Raw genomic sequence first — 21,030 nt, forward strand, 5'->3', positions numbered from 1 at the left:
TCCATTTCTCCTTTCTTTCCTCCTCTTCCCTCTCACATCCTGTTCTCTCAATCCTCTCTTCAATCTCAATGCTATCTCAATCTCCTATCATCATCCAACTCTTCCCCCCCCCCCCCCCCCCACACACACTGCTGCCCGGCATGACTAACTCCAGAATGGTGTGTTGCTGAGGATGGTCCTAGACTCGGTGACCGGTGACCTCTCGGACACCAGGACGAGATACCTAGGATCAAGGCCGGTGAAGCTCTTTAGGATCAACATGCAGGGATCAGAGGCTGTGAGTGACCGACGCAAATTTGAAAACTTTCTCTTTCCATTGCCCAAGATATTAATCTACAACAAGAGTGTAAAATCTGAACCACCTGGCTGTAGTTCTTGAATATAGTGATCCATTGCAATCTTATTTTATGCTAACTCAGAAGTGCACCTACCCTTTAGTTTGATGAGTTACAATAACATATTTCTCTAGTGAAGAAATTATATGTGCGTATGTATGCACGTAAATCACTCATTCTTTTTGCCAGCAACATAAGCTGTAATGATGGTGCTACTTTGTAATGTTTTTAGCACAGCAGACACACTGTACGTGCAATTAGTGTTTCACATCAGTTGGGAAAGGAGGCTCAATCACCTATACACTGACTTTCAAAATTCTTCTCTGACGTCCTGGAGGATAACGATTCATATCTCTTTTAAAGCATTTAATTAAGCTGGATGTACATTTGCTACAGTTTTTGCAAATTGATCTTTTTTTTTCATAAACAGGGCACCTGTAAGAGATCCTCATATCTCAAAAAGCTTTGGCAATCAAAATTGTTAACTCTACCTAGTTTAAAGGGACTGTACAGTACTGGTTGAGGTAGGGATTCATGTTTTGAACATTCCTAAGTGAGATAATGAAATGCCTCTTATGAAATATCAAAGGGCATGTAATTTTAAGAAGGATTCAACGTTCATTTGATGAAAATTGGTTTTCAAATGGCTGAGATATCGAAAAAAGTACCAATAATAAAAGGCGACATGCCCCAACTTTATTAGTATCTCTTTGTTTCACCTTGTTTTTGGATATCTCAGCCATTTCAAAACCGATTTTCATCAAATAAACTTTTGATACCCCTTAGAGTTGCATGCTCTTTTACAACTCATAGAGTGGTTTCTGAATATCTCACAAAACGTTGAAAGCTAAATCTTCACCTTGACCAGAACTGTACACACCCTTTAAAGAGTACAAATATTGGTGTTTAGCAGTGATGTATATCATTATCTGTCAATCCACCGAAGTCATTTGTGTGGATATTTTCACCTGATACCTGAGCTATGCACCAGAATAATGCATATATGACTCTTTGTACCATATTACACAAAGTTTTATTGTCACAAAAAATCACTGGAAGGGCAATTTTTGTTAGCACACAGACTGGCGCTCTTTTGCATGAACTTCTTTGACACCAAGTCATCTGAATATGATGCAAAGAGGAACCGAGATGTAGGAGCAATATTTGCGAGGCACTAGCACTATAGTTCATGTTCAAGCACAGATTTCATACCTGTCATTATTTCATGTTGATGTTTTCTTTACTGTGTGTATTTTCCTTTTGTTTCATCCCCCAAATCCAGGTCCTGGCCATGTCGAGTCGATCATGGCTCAGCTACTGGTACCAGTCCCGCTTCCACCTGACTCCGCTCTCCTACGAGACGCTGGAGTTTGCTTCAGGCTTTGCCTCGGAGCAGTGTCCAGAGGGTATTGTGGCCATCTCCACCAACTACCTCAGGTGAGGATCGGGGCTTTCTCTCTTTCTCTTTTCTCTGGTAGCTAGCTCTACCACATGGCACCTGATGTTGTTTCAGGGATTGCGACCTTAGAGAGTAGGCACTGCCCTGGTGGTCTCAAGGTTGCTGGTTCAAACCTCTGCCAACTTGCTCTTGGGGGTGTGTATGTGCATTTTTCCTCAGAATGGGTGAAGACCGAGTCTTATGAAATATGCCCAATCACAGTGTGAATAGCAGGAGATCTACATAAAATTCTCTCGTGGTAATGGAAGTGATGTACACGCTTTGTTTCCTAGTGATTACTGAAATACTCTTTTAACCCTAAAAAGACTGGGGGGGGGCCTAAAAGGCCCCCCCCCCCTCGACATTTCGCGCGATTACTCAGCAACACGCAATGCTCTCGCCGCGATGCTCTGTGACTTTTTTCTTTCGAGTTTCCCGCACATTTTGACACCAAATTTGTGATGCCCGGGGGTACGGTTCTGAAGTTACATAACATTTTGTACATGCACGTGAGACCGAAAATGGCTCAAAAATGCGATTTTGTGTACAAAGTCAATACAAATTGAGTTTTATCATATGGTTCATATAAATATGCTTATTTTTACTCTCAATGGCTAAAATCAATTTGTTTTAGTAGTATTATGCTTCAAAAAGGGTCTGCCACAAATTTTGCTAAAAAAAACAACAAAAACAAAAGGTCGAAAAAACAAAGAAATACATAAGAAATTCATAAAACAATAAAATAAATTAGGAATTAATTTTGATACCAAATTTTTTTCAAGTACATTTGCTAAGAATGCTACAAAGAATATCTAGACCAAAAATGAGCACTTTTGGAGCTTTATTTACTGATTTAGATAAAAAAGTCTGATTTCTTGCATAAATTAGCATAATTAATCAAAATAAAGTAAAAGAAGACTATTTTGGAAAATTTAAATATACGATCTTGTAGATTACATCGCACACTACCATTGTGCAAATTTCCGCGGCGATAGCGCGATCCATGGCCGAGATCTTAATGGGGGGCCCTTTAGGCCCCCCCCCCCCCCCCCCAGTCTTTCGAGCTACCAAAATAGCCCAGTCTTTTTAGGGTTAAGTTTTAAACTGAAGAACACAAAAAACCCTTGTAATATTTTAGATAATATGATACAGGAGATGAAATGTATTATCATTGTAGTTGTCAATGTCAGGAGAAGTAATGACAGTAGTATTAGCATAGTAGTATCATCATCAACATCAATGTCATTGTATTACTATCAGGTGGGGAAGTGCTGTTAAAGTGATTTTTGTTTTTTAGTGATTATTACTATTCATTTTTCTTACAAATGGATTTGCCAGTTTTAGTGAAACTCACTTGTGGTTTTAATCATGCAGACAAGGGTATTTCTGCACATCTTTGAATATCTGTAAAAAAAAAAAATATATACTTGTTGACAGTATGTGCTCTTTGTAGTTTCAATTTGAGCAATGATACAAATGTATTCCTTTGTTTAGGATTTTGGCTCTGGAGAAACTGGGTGCAGTTTTCAATCAAGTATCTACACAGCTGAAATATACGCCAAGAAAGTTTGCCATTAATCTGGAAAATAGCAATGTCATCGTCGTGGAAACTGACCACAACGCCTACACAGATGCAACGAAGGCACAGCGAAAACAGCAGATGGCTGAGGTACAAAAATGTCAAATAAATATTTTACACATTAATTTTTATTCAGATGTTGTGTGTCAAATTCTGTGCATGATAGAAGTGATAATTGTCATATAGTTACTTGAAACAGTTTGCACGAATCTGCTGGGTACAGCATAATATGTCTAGTTTTTACCTGTGCTGGAGGACATTCTTAATGATTTTATCGGCAAAATGAGCCTATGTCTTACTGTTTTTAAAGCTGGTGCTCTCTTGTGCACCTTGGAAAGTATATAGTCTTGTCGGGCGTGCATCTGTCCCTTCATATGAAGAGACCGAATTGAAATTGGTCAATGATGCTATAAACAAGCATATGTCTGAATTCATTTGAATGTCATACATGGATCCTGAGACCACAATGAAATACATGCCCTCACAGGAATGGTTGTTGTGCAATAATTAGTATGCTAATGCATTTTCTATGTCTCTCAGTACATACCTTTTGAAACTTAAGTTACACATTGTCACAAAAAAATATATGAGCCTTTTCTCTCTTTGAACAATGTATCATTGAGACCTCATGAATTTGTAGGTCCTCCTTTGTCAATTTATTTTGGGCATATGCTATATATGTCATATGTGTTGTGAGCATAAAATTTAAAACATGGGGACTTTGGAAACAGTTTTGTGAGTGGCTTACATTCACAATTGAGGGCGGCAACAATGGAATGGTAAAATTTAGCTGAATGAGCTCTCGATAGATGTCAGAGTTAAAGGGATGGTACAGTATTGGTGGAGATGAGAATTGGGCTTTTAATTTTTTGCGAGATACCAAGAAAACACTTATGATATAGTACAGAGCATACCATTTTAAGAGAAATTCAAAGTTTATTTGATGAAAATCGGGTTTGGAATGACTGAAACATCCAATAACAAAGTAAAACAAAGCAATCGTAATAAAGTGTGGGTCGCACACTTTATTAGAATGGCTCTTTTTTGGATATCTCAGCCATTTCAAAACCAATTTTCATCAAATAAACATTGAATTCCTCATAGAATTACATGCTCTTTCATATTTCATAAGAGGTTTCTCGTTATCTCCCCAAAAATATTAGAAACCCGAAATTAGGTCTCAGCCAAAACTGTACGATCCTTTTAAGCTATTTTGCATATGAAAAACTCCAAAAGGGAGAAGAAAAAAAACACACACCAAAACAACAGCAACCAAACAACCAAATATTGAGATGCGATTGTCAACTATATCGTCGCCGGTCACACGAACCGACGAATCCCTCAGGTTTGCGTAAGAATGACAATTCGAGAAAATCGCGTTTGAAGTTAACCCATTTTTGACTTATGGTTGCTACGCTTTCATGTCTATAATTTCCAATTATTTTTGTAGTACATCAGACTTCAATTCTTGCTCTAATTTGTGAAGTTTTATCGAATTGTATTGTTAACAAATAAGCGGGAAATTGTCAAAGAGCTGCATGCATGTATTTTCGGTCTGCAAAGAACATTGTCATTTTCCATGTGTGTCCATATGTACATGTACATTGAGCGTTGTCATTGTCAACACATGTATTACATAGTACGCGCACTGTGCGTGCGGTCAATGAACTGTTGAATCTCAAAAATTACACACAAGTCAATGCGCACTGATTCGTCGGTTCAGTGACCGCGCGTACTAGTACGCGCGGTCACCGAACCGTCGAATCGCCCGATTGTTTAACACACGCGTCTATGGGGAAAACAAATAATTTTCACAAATGGAATTACATACTTCTACAAAAGTGATAACTACGTAAAAATTACGCCGAATTACACACTGAGAATTTCAGAATATGTAGTATGGAATATCTACTATCGAAATGATTGAAAATCTCAAAATCGAAAATTTGACCAAAAATCGAGTGATTTGTCGGTTCGTGTGACCGGCGACGATATCAGCAGTTTATTAGCTAACATTACTCGTCTAAATATTCTATCATATTCATTGTATTTCATATGATCACGTGGGAGGAGATGCAGGTTTGCGATTTTGGTGTTGTTTATAGTGTGTTTAGGTCTAGTTAACCCTCAGTGTGTTTAGGTCTAGTTAACCCTCAGACATTATTTCCTCTCCCAATGTCAGGAAATGGTTGAGGCAGCAGGGGAGGAGGAGAAGGAGCTTGCAGCCGAGATGGCAGAGGCCTTTCTCCACGAGGAGCTCCCAGAGTCTACCTTCAGCTCCCCCAAGGCGGGAGCCGGCATGTGGGCCTCCAACATCCGGGTCCTGAACCCCGTGCAGGGCCAGACTCTGGACCTGGTGGAGCTGGAGCAGAACGAGGCGGCGTACAGGTGAGGCCCACGGCTTAGGGAGAGAGCCAGCTTCTCTTGCCTGGAGGGATTTTATGCTTGATGGCGTCTTGATGCAAAGGGAACGCCACTCTATACTCAAGTCTGACTTTAAATGAAGCCAGATAGACAGTGAAGTTTCATCGAAATCAGACAAGTTTGCAGAATTTCAGAGTTTCACCTGTTTCCATTGAGTTATGATCAGTCACAATCACCTATATATTTAGACAAGGCAATGATTTTATGTCCTTACAGCTCTTCCATAGGTTTGTACTTAAATTTGTTATTCAAGTCTGTTAAAGGTGTTAGTTCCAAAGTATTTCTGATAAATCTGAGCCCCTTCATCATGATAAAAAATAATTTGAAGGAAGTGATACATCTCTTTGAATTAGTTTCACAAAGGGTATGAAGTGGAGACTTAAATGGTAACATGTATATCAAATTTTTAAAGGTAGGGAATCCCATTTGCATGCCTTAAATGAAGAGTTGTGTAAACACAGTGGTATGTTGAAGAGAGTATCATTTTAGAAACTCCCATAAAGTATTGAAAGTGGAAGGTGACATATAGAACATTTTTATTGACCGTTAGATTTTGAATTTAATTTTTTTCGGGGCTCACCGTAAATTCCAGTTCATTACTAGGCTACCTTTGCAGACCCATGCACTGCATGTGTGTCCATCATGTATATTTTGTGAATAAAGTTCATCAAAACTTACAAACATTTCTATATACATTCGTGCCACACACTCTATATGTTATTACATCAGCTCTTATACTTTTAGATTTGTGTTTATAGATTAAAAATACAGAAGACTGCAACAAAAAGGCTTAAGTGTGGCTGACACACAGAACTACTGAGTAGTTGAGTTTTGTGCATTATTCAAATTGTAGATAACTGTTGACTTCCAAATTTCTAAGCAGTGGCCTAAACAAGTCCCCTGAGGTTCATATTTAATGTTTTGCTGCATTTTGGGAGTTCTGTAAAAGGTATCCCCTACCTTTAATAGTGCATTTTTTTTACCAGTCCAAATCTTGCATTCATGCACAAAATTTTGTATCTTCTTCCGTAAGAGCTTTGTGCATATTTCTAATTTTGTTAGGAGCATACCATAAAGGCAAGCAAAGAATACACCAGACTGACCAACCATTGATTTGATATGATATGATCTGTTGAAAATAAATCCAACAATCGGTATATTAATCATTGCAAATTGTACATGAAGACATGATCAACAATGTTTCATGAAGAAGGTCTTAACTGGTAAACAGAGGTCATCACAACCTTCCAATTGTATCGGTAGTTCCAATTCCTCTCTCTCTTTATATCATCTGTCTACCAGCCTGGCAGTGGTAAAGTTTGCCAACAGAGAAGGGGAGACACACGTCCTGGTTGGCACGGCTAAAGATGTCACCCTCAGCCCAAGGACGTGTTCCGGGGGATCCATACACACGTACCTTGTCAAAGAGGAAGGTGCCAAACTGGAGCTACTGCACAAGGTTTGTTTTGTCTGTCTGTCTGTCTGTTTTAATTTATGTATCAAATAATACATTTCAACAAAGAGTACAAGTGTGAAGTGTATGCACTTCTTGAACGAAACATGACAGATTGTGTTCATGTGTTACAGTTGTTTGGTCTTGAGGTCCCTTCAATTTTATATGTGTCGTAGGAATCTATCTCATTTAAATAAAGATATTGTGTTGATGATGTGTTTGTTCTGCTGAGAAAGCTCTGAAATGAGCTACACCTCATTCCCTTCAACAATGCTTTGTAGTCAAATGTAACAAATGACCACATGTCAAGTAGTACAGGCTTTTACTTGGGTGGACTTGATGCAATTCTTGGAAGTGCCATAGAATGACACATACTTAACACATTACTAGCTGAACAGGGACTGTTTACTGTGTATTGAGATGCTAGTTTTACTGTGTGCTTTGATCCACTGTCATAGATATATTGTTATGTGGCAAACAAAACTTTTGATTGTCCCATTTATTCAAATCTATGTTTGCTGCAGACACCTGTAGATGATGTCCCTTCAGCAATATGTCCATTCCAAGGGAAAGTACTCATCGGCATCGGCAGGCTTCTTAGAGTGTACGACCTCGGCAAGAAGAAACTTCTCCGGAAGTGTGAAAACAAGGTGAGCGTTGACGTCCGACCATGTAATGCTGCTGTTCCGTCCCACAAGAGAGGCTCGTCCATTGCTCCCTCTGAATGACAGCTGGATGTGATGAATGCATGTATACTCGCGCTTCGACTGAAGTGAATTAACCGTGTTGTGAAATCGCATGCAAAGATCTGATCCATCAAGTCAGCATTCAGATTGTACTCACTAATAGACCATCTGACTTCCCTTTAACAAATCTCCCCTCCCCATTAAAAAAAAAAAAAAAATAAATATACAAGGGCAAAGAAATGCACCCATTACAGTCTTGTACCCATATCAATGCAGTGTAGTACTAATCCCAAGCTGTTAGCTGTTGAAATATGCTTTTCCTCACCCAAAAGTGTGTTCATGCTTTTGTGCACAAAATGTTAAAATATCTCCATAATGGTTGACAGTGTCATATTGCAGGTTGTGAAAGCATGTTCTGCAATTGTTCACTAGCTTGATGATATCTGCTGATGCTTGTTGTAATATAATATTTCGTCACTGTCACTAAGAGGTTGGTATGTTCAGACAGAGCGCACTTTCCGTAACAGGACAAGCATGTCCCCTAGAAATAGTAATGCACATAGTGTTCTGGCTGAGTGTTATAAAATATTTGTCTCTACTTATCATGAAAACTAAGCACAGTGTGCAGTAAATGCAGAGGATATGCATGAATAATTAGATATCTGTGAAAATTTGTGCGACATTTTTTTCTCTTTTCAGGCAGTTGGTGGTTACTGATCTAAATGAAACCAAAGACGGTGTGTGTTACATTCCGACATTTTGTATTTCGTTGGTTTTTAATATTTTGTTTGTTCTGCTGCTCTTGTACATGTAACCTTTTTCCTCACAATTCTTCTTGTTTTGTATGTCCCCCAGCACATTCCAAACTTCATTACCAACATCCTGTCATCTGGCAACCGCATCGTGATCAGCGATGTCCAGGAGAGCCTCCACTTCCTCAAGTACAAGCGGCCCGAGAACCAGATGGTCATCTTTGCGGACGACTCCAACCCCCGCTGGATAACGGCCACCTGCATGCTGGACCACGACACCATCATGTGTGCAGACAAGTTTGGCAGTGTCTCGGTGGTGAGTAGGCTCCAGTCTGTATGAAATTTGAAATATTTTTCAAGGATGGCAAACATTCAGTGAGCAGTTGTCGTGTTGTAATACATTTTCTACCCGAGTGACTGGCTAAAACACGGTCAGACTTAGAATCTTCTTTGCTGCCTCATGATTGTTTTGTTCGTATGCTTCTGCCGTGGGGAGCATAGTATTCTTTACTTATTTACTTAATTTTGAGTTTGTAGTAGCATTGAATGCCGACGAGATTATGTAAGATTACTGCCATCACCAGCCTTGGTGAATGTATGTCAACTGTGCAATATTTTCAATCCTTTGTACATTCGATGATAATGCCTTTGATTTCAGCTTATTTTGCTTCCTGAGATGGTAGTCATGTGTCAGCACTGCCTTAGTGATCATGTATACTTCTATCAGTTCATTCTGCCAAGAGGACCTCTGCTGCTTAGACTCTTAACCTACTTTTTATAGAGCTTTAGTGAACACACATTCCTCACAAGTATAGTATCCCACTCTTTTGCCCACTAGTGGCTACTAAGGATAAAATAACGAGAATGATATTCATTCATTTAGATCCTTAATACAATGCTCTAGCTCAAGTTGGTTCCTCAGAACCCTGCATGTAGGTAACATCAGATGGAATGTTAGGTAACCTGATCAAAGGGGGAAAAGGAGGTTATATTGCTTTATCAGGCAAATATTGTAGTATTGATGAAATGACATTTTGTGTTAGTTGCTATACTGAATAGGTAATGGTATTCTGCATTGTTTCTCTGGGTGCCCCTTCTCTAGCTGCGTCTGCCCACGAGTGTCAATGACAATGTTGACGAGGATCCGACAGGCGTGAAGGCCCTTTGGGACCGAGGCCTGCTGAATGGGGCCTCCCAGAAGACGGACGTCATTTCCAGCTTCTTTATAGGAGAGACGGTTCTCTCCCTGCAGAAGGCCACCCTGATCCCTGGAGGCTCCGAGTCGGTGGTCTACACCACGCTGTCTGGGGCTATCGGTGTTCTGGTGCCCTTCACCTCACATGAGGTATGAACCTGTGGTCATTTCATTTCATTTCATTTTCATACCATTCATCTGCAGAAACATTCAAAGGCGCACGGCTCCCACAATGTGGCACACATCATTCACAAAGTTGCTGTAATTCGGCAGGCTTTTTTCATAGGTGCTAGCTTCATCTTGCCCCAAACTTAAATGAAGTGAAAGTTGAGATAGCGGGCTCAGATCAAATTCATCGACCATCAGAGATCCAGTGCATTTGTACCGAGTAATGATGGAAGCAAGCCAGCTAATTCAATGTGCCGACTGGCCAACAAAGTAGAGGAAGTGTTGACCCATAAAGTACCGCCCTCCCCACTCCAGAATTTCTGCAGCTGCCTTTGACTTCTTGCATTACTTCTTCTTTTTTTTTTGTCTGAAGACACCTGCACATGGCATCTTGTCCAGATGTTCAAATAGAGTAAGCGATCAGTCGGTCATGGTGTACTTGTTATGTGTTAGTTTATGTGTTTTCCCATCCGTGACTCAGTGCTTATTCTCAAAATTAGTAACATTTACAGTTATTGTTTACATGGATTTGGTATTATTTCACTACAGGACCATGACTTCTTTCAGCACCTGGAGATGCACATGAGGTCAGAATTCCCTCCTCTCTGCGGTAGAGACCACCTGTCGTACCGCTCCTACTACTACCCCGTGAAGGTGAGATGCTCTCCTGTAATAACTGATCTTCCATGAGATACTTTCACACACTAGCCCCTTAGATCATGTACCTGTTTACTGTAGATGTGGAGAGGGTCATTGTGAATTGATCTCCTTACAATCCAATCATTTCTAGGTTCTGTACAACTTGTAAGGATTGAGAATGTGTGTTTTATATTTCGTATGCATCTTATTCAGAGTTGGGGGGGGGGGGATGTTCCCCTCTCTTTATCAAAAGAAATTTGAACATACCAAAGAAGTTTGAATGCAATAATGGATATAGTGTTGCTGAACTTGGAGTAAAATTTATGAAGAAAATATCCCCCTCGAAGTAATTGTCATGTGCTGTGTGTATTCAAATACAATGAGGATTTGTGTGTCATTTTCTACTACATCCCACACAGAATGTGATTGATGGTGACCTGTGTGAGCAGTACAACTCAATGGACCTTTCCAAGCAGAGAAGTGTGGCCGAGGAGCTGGATAGGAATCCTAGTGAGGTAAGAGTTCACTGGGTGGTATGAATGCATAGTTGTTGGGTTCAGAGGAGCCAAAGAAAGCCTAGCTCTATTTTGCAGAAAACCCCATTCACTTTGGTTAAATGATCACAGAGAAATGTGGATTGTTGTAAAGCATGTCATGAGTCTGATTCTTCCAAGTTTAGCACTTGGATGCTCTTGTGTGTGAACACAATAGACAGAACTTCAAGGGAAGAGATTCCTGACATGATGCACCACGCGCTACCCCGGGGTATCGTAGTAACCCGGGGTACCACGTTGTGTAGCGCCATCTCACGTTCACTCGAGTACAACCGCAGAGTTGCGTATGCGCACTGTACTGACCCGTGGTACGGTGCGATACTCAGTACTCAGTATAGCGCTTCATGCACTGACTACACGCACTATTATAATAGCCCGCTAGCTGTGCCAAAGTTACGATCTCGTAGACGTAGTTTCGATCCCGTAATTTTGTAAGCTTTGTGCACTTTGTGCCGAACAAAATATCCTTTCGCAATTAGGATCAAGCTGCAAAAATGCCAGCAGGTGATGGGGGCTATGCCGCACTGAAAGGAAAGGGCCGGAAAAGAAGGAAAATTTCCAGAGAGGAGAGGCTGGAAAACGCGAGGCTTCGCGCCACTCGGAAGTTGGGGAAGGAAGGGGCCGCCGATGTTCTGGAGGTGTTTCAGAAGGCCAGTGACGCCGGGGATAAGGCGGAGGCAGATGGCATTATTATGACCCTGCTGGCTCAGGGATTAATTGAGAAAACTACAGGATGAAGAGGGTTTTTTTTACAAGAACAATGGCCATAATTGAATGTTGAAGAATTAATCACACACAAAAAAATTAATTTCCCACTTTTTGGTAACCCAGGGTACAGCCCTAAAAAAAAAAAAAATAATAATTCAACAAAATGGCCGATTTTTCTGGTACCCCAGGGTACCATTTATGTCATCACATGCTCTACAAAATTCCTCCTTTCTCTTTGACCACTGAAGCAAATCGAATGGGGTTTTCTGTAAGATGTGGACCATGAGATATAGTTTCGTGCCCTGAAATTGTATTTGAATTGATTCACTATTTTTAAAGTTATCATTGCGGAGGGTCCCATTGTAATTTTTTTTTTTTTTGACATATGGTACTTCATTTGCAAGACAAAGGCAAGGGTGCAGTGATCAGGTATCATTGCATTTGATAAAGCAGGTATGCAGCAAAGAATGAGTTCATGGAAATAGGTCACACTGAACTATGAGTGATGCAATAATTTGGTTTTTGTAGTTTTTGTTGTGTGTTTTTTGATGATGATGATGTGTGTGTGTGTGTGTGTGTGTGTGTAATACTAGTAGTAGAGGGGAATAACGGCCATGAATATACTTACTGGCAGTACACGCCATGAGCCCCGTGCAAGGTTTCATGAAACCTAGACCACTCTGTCTGGTGCAAACACCAGCGTGTCTGCAGTACCAGTAACGTTCTTTCATCACGTTGCATAGCATGGACATGGAGGTCAACCTCCTCCCCCACGGTTTCATGTTACTATGTAATAGTGTGGGTAGTGATAAGAGTATGGTGATTGTTTGAGGATGTTTTCTAGTTAATGTTTATATACATCGGACATGATACCAAAAGGGATAACTCTGTCACCATTTTAAAGTTTGAAAAGAAATGATTGCCTTCAATGGTCAGTTCGTTGATAATGAATGTCCAAATACAAGGTAGAGATTTAGCTACATGTATGACATTGTCAATGGATGAGCCCCCACATGCCATGCTCTGTTTGACCATTGCAACCGTACCAAACTGGCCACTCTCCAAAGTGTTCTGAAAATATGACAAATCCATTACTTTATGTCTCAACTGTTATATTTCAGCTCAGGTAAACATGTGTTAAAAATCAGAAGAAAAGTGTACTTTGTGTTTCTAGCATAATTGGCTAAACTGACTTTGAACCCTTGAAGTTATAGTTTGGCCCAAATCTTATTTGCCAACACCCTATGATATTCTGACAGTATGCCACATTAAAACTCCTATCATATTCCCTGACTTATCGTGTGGATAGTGGGTAGAATATGGATCACAGTTTTGCTGGATCTTTGAGCCTAAGTTCATTATTATTATTAGTTGTGTGACATGTCATTAAAAGCTGATTGTACTTACTGAAATGTGCTGGAAAAGAAATCAACTAAATTTCATATCCATGTGGTTGGATGCAATTCTTTTTACACTATGATTTCTCTGTTATCTTGTCAAAAAGACTGAAATGGACTTCAGGTGCTAATCTATTATTCCATTTCAATATTATCTTTATTTTGTTCTTTTTGTCCCCTTCTTGTGATTGAATGTTGATTAACTCTCTGAGATATGTTTGTGCTTTCTTCCAAAAGTTTTCTTCAGCTTACTCTGAACGAGTTGTAATGGGTTTCATCTCATTTCTTATTTCTTGCAGGTATCCAAAAAGCTTGAGGACATCAGGACAAGATTTGCCTTCTGAGTGATACGGTCAATGACAGTCCTGTTCCAATTTGGTGACATTTTGTCTGTGGAACTCAAAGCTTAAGGGATTCCCTCCTCACTGTAACCAACAGACATCTAGCTATGGGTTTTTCACACTTGGCAGCCCAATGAAATCATGGGCGGAACTGTGAAGTGATCGTGAAGGATGGAATGGCACATCTGTGGCAACCCGATGTCAGCTTGCTGAAGCAAATTTTCAATTTCAGAGGACTTTTTAATGAGGAAATTTCTTGTAGAAAGTTTTGTAAATCAGAAAGGGTCTTTGCTGCACTGAAGGTTTGAAGGTAAAGAGTCATGTTCTGGACGCTTCAATGTTTTTCCATCTTTCCTGTCCCAAGCTCAGCAGGCAAGACTTTGAGCGTTCTGTCATGTCAATGGAGACAAACCCAGAGGATTGCTTCAGTTGCTTGCCTGTGTATTAAAAATGTATTGTTGCAAGTCCAGTTGACCAAGGTGTAAGAAGCACCTCCAAATACCCACCATTGTCTTGTGTGTTTGTTTTGTTGTTATTTTTCAATAAGCAAATAAGCAAATACTTTCAAGCCTGGTGAAATGCAGTTAGAAAGTGCCTGTCAACGTAATCATGAGATATGACCTCTCTTACATGGCTACTGCATGCTTTTTTGTTTTCCTGACATAATTTATCATCCAGCCTTTTCGCATAGTAGCTTCTGTTGAAATCATTGATTCATTTCAGAAGGCACAGTACATTTGTCATTAAATGAATGCATGGAATGAATTAATGAAAGTCACTGAAGAACAGTTACCCATCAGTTTGAAGCTGTTGAAAGAAGAACATTTCTCGTGACATTTGAGGTATATGTCAAGAATGTCAGTGGCAGGTTAGGCATTTTAGTTGCATAACATTGTGGGTCTTTGCAAACTTAATCAGACCATGGATGAACAAGGTCAACATGATACCAGTCAAATGTCAGGATTTTTTTTTTTTCGTTATTTGTATTCATATTACCTTGAATTTTAAATGGTCACTGTCTCTTTGTCAGTGCAGAAAACAATGTGAAGATGGGAACCTGCCTTCTAATGAGAGTATCTAGATTATGCTGGTCCCAGCATACATAATTTCAGACCAGCTCAGCTCTGTAGGAGCAGAATGTTTTCCTTCAAATCATGTTGACCTAAAAAATGTGGTGACCTTGTTGATTTACTTCTGCATGACTGCCGAGATGGGGGCATTGGGAATGGTAACTAGCTTCTTTGTATGCTCTTTGTGTTGCTGAGTGGAATCAATCCAAGAGAATGTGTTTATAACAGTACTTTGAGCGGTTATGTTTGGTGGTTGTGAAAAGGACAGCATTCATCAGAATGGTAGGTACTTAATGACAAGGGGAGCATTATTTCAGGCACTAAATGCAAAGCATGGCAAATTTTAACATGTAGGGTGTGCATTTTTTTTTTTTTTTTTGTCTTCGGAACCTTCCATATACAAACTGCGCAGAAATCAACCAACCCCCTGCATTGAAGTAAATATGCATGAAAAACCTGCACTACCTTTACAGAACTTCTCATGCGTTTTACATCCATGGAGCTCAGCAATCCCAAGAGAATGTCTCTGATGTGTATATACAGTATTTATGTAAAAAAAAAAACCAGAAATAATGTACAGTATGATGTGAGTGAATTTGCAGATTTTTCAGGCAGATCAGGAACATCTGCTGAAATTTTTGTTGATGATGGACATAGTGTATGTTTTTCTTTTATACATAGAAAATAAATTTGTACAAAATGTGTACTCCTGAAGTTTCACTCTTTTGCTTCTCATCCATGCGTGTACTGAAAATGGTCCTATGTTGCATTTGTAGCCTTTTGCAATTAAATACTTACAGTTACCTTTGTTGAAAAACTGTGGACTGGAAGACATCTTGTTGCTGCCACAGTAAGTGCAGTTGTTAGGCAATGTTGTTCAAGAAATCAGAACCTGTAGTGTCAATCTTCCATTTTTGTGAACAGTTTTGCTGTGATGTTGTGGTTGATTGATGCTGTATGAGTGAAAAGTAGCAGCTAGTAGTGCAGTTGTGTAATATCTGTCTAGGTTAAAGTTTTTCAAGGTCAGCAATTGAATAAGCATGTCATCGCCGAAGTAAAAATAATAATAATAATAATAATGTCATTCTTGCAGTAAGATGAATATCTTCTTCTCCAGTAAATACAAGGTGATTTATCATTCATAAATAAAGATCAGTGAACAGACTTCACAAATCCAATTACAGTGTACCTAAAAAAAAAAAAAAAAAAAAAAAAAAATGGAAATAGACATTGCCAGTGTTGGTTAAAGGCGTAATTTACCATTTGCAGATGAAAGCATTAGTGCTTTAAAATAGTTCTAAAATGTGAGTTAGGGATAGAAACAACCACTGTCGAAATTTGAATCCTTATAATCGATGTTAAGTGTTGTTAAATACACAAAATGTGAACAATAGTTATAATAAAAATGTTTCCAGACTAAACCATATACAGATACGGTTTATTGAGAAAAACCCTGATATCTCCTTATATTTTAGGTTTTATTGCAGATATTTCATATGGTAGGATGTTTTATGATACAACAGACCTACACATATGCATCAAATGTGATATCTGGAACATTTTTGAAATCACTGCTCCCAAAGGTAAACTGGAGTACATGTACATATGATATAGTTTATCTATCCACTTGGGTACAGAGTATCCCATTTAGTGAAATGACACTTTTCATTTTAAAATTTTGGATCATGAAGAGGAAATTTTAAAGCAACTCCAGAAATAATGTATGTCTCATTACTAAATGCAATATGCACGGCAGGCTTCAGACATAATGTGCTAGACTCCCGAGAGGCCATAGGAACGTAGTCAAGTATCTTGAGGTTGAGAGGAAAACTTCAAAAATATTGTCCTTTTTTTTTTTCTCCCCCTACTCAAAGTCATCAAATACAGAGGACATGTGAATGAGATATTTCTGCACAGGTGTATGTTGCTGGATGAGTGTGATTCAACAAGATATTTATACATGTATAATATTGACTGGCCCTGAGGGAGTTACCAGAAAATATCGCCCGAGTCGAAGACGAGGGCACTATTCTTTCAGTGCGGGCAATATTTTCTGATATCTCCCTCAAGGCCAGTCAATATTATAATTATTACCTATCCCCTAGGTAAATTAGGAAAATATGTGAATACGGCTATACACTATGATATAGATCAAGCTACTTGAGTTACCTGAAGATCATCACCAACATGTTGAATAGTTGCACACTTGTTCATCATATACATCATTCAAATCCAACTTCCAAGATACATATTATGTAGTTGTAACAGGCGAACTTCAAACATCTGAACGTATTTACACTTTGTTTTTGCTTCTGTAGGCTATCTATTTCAAGAGTTGTAATAACCAGGGAGGTGGGACACCTCCCTGTAATAACTGATGATCACTGTGCAGTTATTGAGCACAAATGGACTCGTCATTGTTTGACATGTGCTGCTGGAAGTGGTCGACCTTGTATGAGTTGATTTATTGGCATTCTTCTGTGGTGCGTGTGTCCCGGATTTGTGAATGTCTCCTCTTTGTGATTGACCAGAATGTTTACATGTAAAGTGAATGGCGAAACCCGGAAGAAGGGTGATACCCACTAATATTGCCCGCTGACCTTGACGACCCATCAAAATAGCCTACCAACTACAATTGCCCTACAAAAATGCCTCATATAGGTAATAAATGTTACATATATTCAACAAGATGTATATAGCATTGTAAACACTGTCATCTGAAGAGAAGCTAGCTACTGCCAATCACTGCAGGTGAAGCAGTTTTCTGTAAAATGAAATTCTACACTTGTACATTCAGACCACATCAGTGTTGGTCTTAAACAATCCTCATTTTCCTCTTTTTCACCCAAATGGAAGATTACCACTATCATCCTCCATGCACAAGTGAAAGATAAACATGTATCTCACAATAATTGTTTGGAACAGTATTCTCAATTGAAGGCTGACAAAAAGTTATCTTAGTTGTTTGTTTATTTATCATTCAGAATCATTTTCTACTTAGCATTTATAAAGTCATGATGTTACAAACTTCAGCAATTCAAGACACTTGATATCTTTTGGTCTCTTCTTCCCTTCTCTCTCTACCCCTCTTGATTTTTTTGAAACTTTTGTATGCATTAGTTTTTGCTGACTCTCCTTATGACATTACTACAACTCAATCAAACTCAACTCAAAGATTCAGAAATTCAATTTCATTTGTATACCACATTGTTTTAGTTTGACTCATTTCATTTGTATACCACATTGTTTTAGTTTGAAGTTCTTTTCTTGTGGCTCAAAAAATAAGGCATTCTAATGAGTGCATACAGGTATGAATATTACAGTAGTGATGAATTAAAAAAAAAAAAAAAACCAAGCTGAGATAGAACTATTTCTCATTAGCTATTTCTCAAACGACCAGCAAAGTTGGCAGGTTTTATAAACATTAATTTTTCAATAATGGAGTTTATAACTCATGACTCAGAAGACTCGGGATTCAGAAGAGGTTAATCAAGCTCAGCCTCTGATTCCAATATTCAATCAATCATTAATTAATTAATTGACTGATTAATTAATTCATTCATTCATCCATTCACTCATTCTCTTTTTTTATCTGATCTAAATTCATAATATCATGAAAGAATTGTCATATAGGCTTTCTTATGGGTTTTGCATAAGTTTTTTTTTTTTTCTCTCTCTCTCTATTGTACCATTTGCATTATGTCAATTACAGTACATTCCACCATATGTGTCAATATCAGCTTGTGTGGCTGATACCGGTACATACAAAATAATTGTTTAGTAATGATGGTAGAGGCGGGGTTACAGGTATACTTGTCAGACAGGGTAGGCCCTATACTATCAAAATGTGCTACAAGTAGGCCGGCTACATCAGATTTTGAATAAAGAAAGCTGTAATTTTTGGTTACATAATGAATTAATATAGTACAACAGAGATGTTTTTACAGGTATATTACTGGTAGGCCTATCTTCCATAGTAATTTTAGATTGGAACCTAATCTACCTTTTAAAATGCACATTATTATACAAGTCTTGATTTTTACACAGCTGGATTAGTCTCAAACCATAATTATTGGTACAGGTACTACATGTGAGGATTTGGAGGTAGTCTCCATGTTCTTGACAATTATTGTGGTGACTAAAATATGTGAAGTACATTCTTTTTCCATCATGAAGCCACATCATTATCAACATTATCTATTTTCCAGCCTAGATCCAAGCTGGCCTGTCCAATCTGTGAAATTGGTAATATCATTCAACAATTCACCAACTAAATTTTCGGTAAGAGATTCATGTGGAAAATACAGAAGGCAAAATAAAAAACCTGGAAACTAATTACTTTCTTTACTATATACTGTAGAATCATAAAGACATTATTACAATTATCATCAACACCTTCATCAAAATATTATTGCCATTGGACTTAAGTTTGTTTCTACCTTTTTGTATGCTGCCCTCTCTTGATGACTTTTCCAAAAGGTTTTGTAAGAATGACTCTGATTGGGCGATACACCGCACTTGTTACCCCATCCACCAATAAAAGAAGCGATCGATATGTTCCGTAGTTTTATTATGTTGATTCTATCTCGTCGCACTGCACTGACTCTGTACTGGAAAGGGGAATGCTTATTGCTGGCTGTGAGTGTATCACGTATGTAGGCCTAACGTTAGTCCATGTTATGGAGGTTTTGTTAGGAGCCGGTAAATCGGTACGGTAGCCGTAGCTAGACGACACGGCATCGCATCTGCGGCTGGCTAGGTGTATGCTGTCAACGGAGGTACGACGTGTGTCTAGTAGTGAAGGATCGAAGATAAGTTGATCGCGAAACCCGAAATCCTGACGGGTGTGTAGTATTGTGTACAGTGGGGGAACCGGCCGAGGTCAACTGTTTCGTATTTCAGACCCTGCTAGTATAAATAAATTGCATATTTTCAGGGGGCAGAGGAATCAGAAGTATGTCTTAAACAGCAGATAGGTAAGATCCTATCTTGACGCTTTCAATCTTCTTTCCCGCACCATGAGTGGGGCATATTTCAAGCACAATCATGACGCGAAAATCGTCGGCCTGTACGACCTGGAGGAGACGTTGGGACGGGGGCACTTTGCCATTGTCAAGCTCGCCCGGCACATCTTTACGGGTGAAAAGGTAGCGGTGAAAGTCATCGATAAACTCAAGCTAGATGAGGTGTCGCGAGCTCACTTGTTCCAGGAGGTAAAATGCATGAAACTGGTGCAACATCCAAACGTAGTCCGTCTCTATGAAGTCATCGACACACAGACGAAATTGTACCTGATTCTCGAATTAGGAGATGGCGGAGATATGTATGATTACATTATGCAGCATGAAAATGGACTTGACGAGGAGTTAGCAAGAACTTACTTTCGCCAAATTGTCGAGGCCATTTCATACTGCCACAAACGGCGAGTTGTCCATCGAGATCTGAAGCCAGAGAATGTGATATTTTTCAAGAAACAAGGAGTGGTGAAATTGACAGACTTTGGATTCAGTAATTGCTTCAGGCCAGGTGAAAAGCTAGAAACATCATGTGGAAGTCTAGCGTATTCTGCCCCAGAGATTTTACTCGGAGATTCCTATGATGCACCCGCAGTTGGTAAGATTTGTAACCACATAAAACCAGAAATTTTTGCATGCATGAGACTTTCGTGAATTTCACGAGTCTCTAGAGACTGTACTACACAGTGCATCATTTGAATGCTAGTCATCGATTTGCAAAAGTTTGATTCCACAAAAAAGGCCATCGGCTCCAATTTTGCGAAAGTTTCATGCTGAGATTTATAATGTTAAATATACATGTACTGTAGTTACTTGTATGGCCCATGGGTAACTCGGCGTAGCAGGTAAACTCGGCCACTTGTAATGCGCGTGCTGGGGGCCGCGTTTACCTGCTAGGCCGAGTTTACCCACAACTATGGTAGGGTCTACACTAACTATACACAGCCCAGTCGCTGTACATGGTACGTCGCGACAGGGCTGTACGAGCGCGACCACCAACCACTAGGAGAGCCACGTAATCGTATCACGATAGCTTTGAATTTTGATACTTAACATCATTTTTGTCACCTCAAACTCATCGAGTATACTCTTCAATATTTACTCTACATCTGATGCTATCAGTATTCAAATGTACGCAATGAAACTTACCGAAATTGATCATCATATCCAGCATGTCCACACGGTACACAATCTTTCATGCCAGGCCTAACTATACACAGCCCAGTCGCTGTACATGGTACGTCGATGTACCATGTATGATGATCAATTTCGGTAA

At 39.2% G+C, this 21,030-nt stretch overlaps 2 protein-coding genes across 2 annotated transcripts in view; both read left to right on the plus strand.

Moving 5' to 3' along the window:
• The window catches only part of LOC140233427 (splicing factor 3B subunit 3-like), a 33,350-nt gene extending 17,897 nt beyond the window's left edge, over positions 1-15,453 (plus strand). Inside the window, exons 16-26 of the mRNA XM_072313536.1 lie at positions 155-277; positions 1,618-1,772; positions 3,268-3,442; positions 5,535-5,740; positions 7,079-7,235; positions 7,754-7,879; positions 8,771-8,983; positions 9,770-10,012; positions 10,580-10,684; positions 11,089-11,184; positions 13,628-15,453. Coding sequence (XP_072169637.1) covers positions 155-277; positions 1,618-1,772; positions 3,268-3,442; positions 5,535-5,740; positions 7,079-7,235; positions 7,754-7,879; positions 8,771-8,983; positions 9,770-10,012; positions 10,580-10,684; positions 11,089-11,184; positions 13,628-13,672 — 1,644 coding nt within the window. The 3' untranslated portion in view covers positions 13,673-15,453. The remainder of the gene's footprint in view (positions 1-154; positions 278-1,617; positions 1,773-3,267; positions 3,443-5,534; positions 5,741-7,078; positions 7,236-7,753; positions 7,880-8,770; positions 8,984-9,769; positions 10,013-10,579; positions 10,685-11,088; positions 11,185-13,627) is intronic.
• Positions 15,454-19,529: 4,076 nt separating this feature from the next.
• The window catches only part of LOC140232669 (uncharacterized), an 85,224-nt gene continuing 83,723 nt past the window's right edge, over positions 19,530-21,030 (plus strand). The window contains exon 1 of the mRNA XM_072312774.1: positions 19,530-20,352. Within this exon, the coding sequence (XP_072168875.1) occupies positions 19,758-20,352 (595 nt within the window). The 5' untranslated portion in view covers positions 19,530-19,757. The remainder of the gene's footprint in view (positions 20,353-21,030) is intronic.

The sequence above is a fragment of the Diadema setosum genome, chromosome 9 (assembly GCF_964275005.1).
Source record: "Diadema setosum chromosome 9, eeDiaSeto1, whole genome shotgun sequence".
NCBI lineage: Eukaryota > Metazoa > Echinodermata > Echinoidea > Diadematoida > Diadematidae > Diadema > Diadema setosum.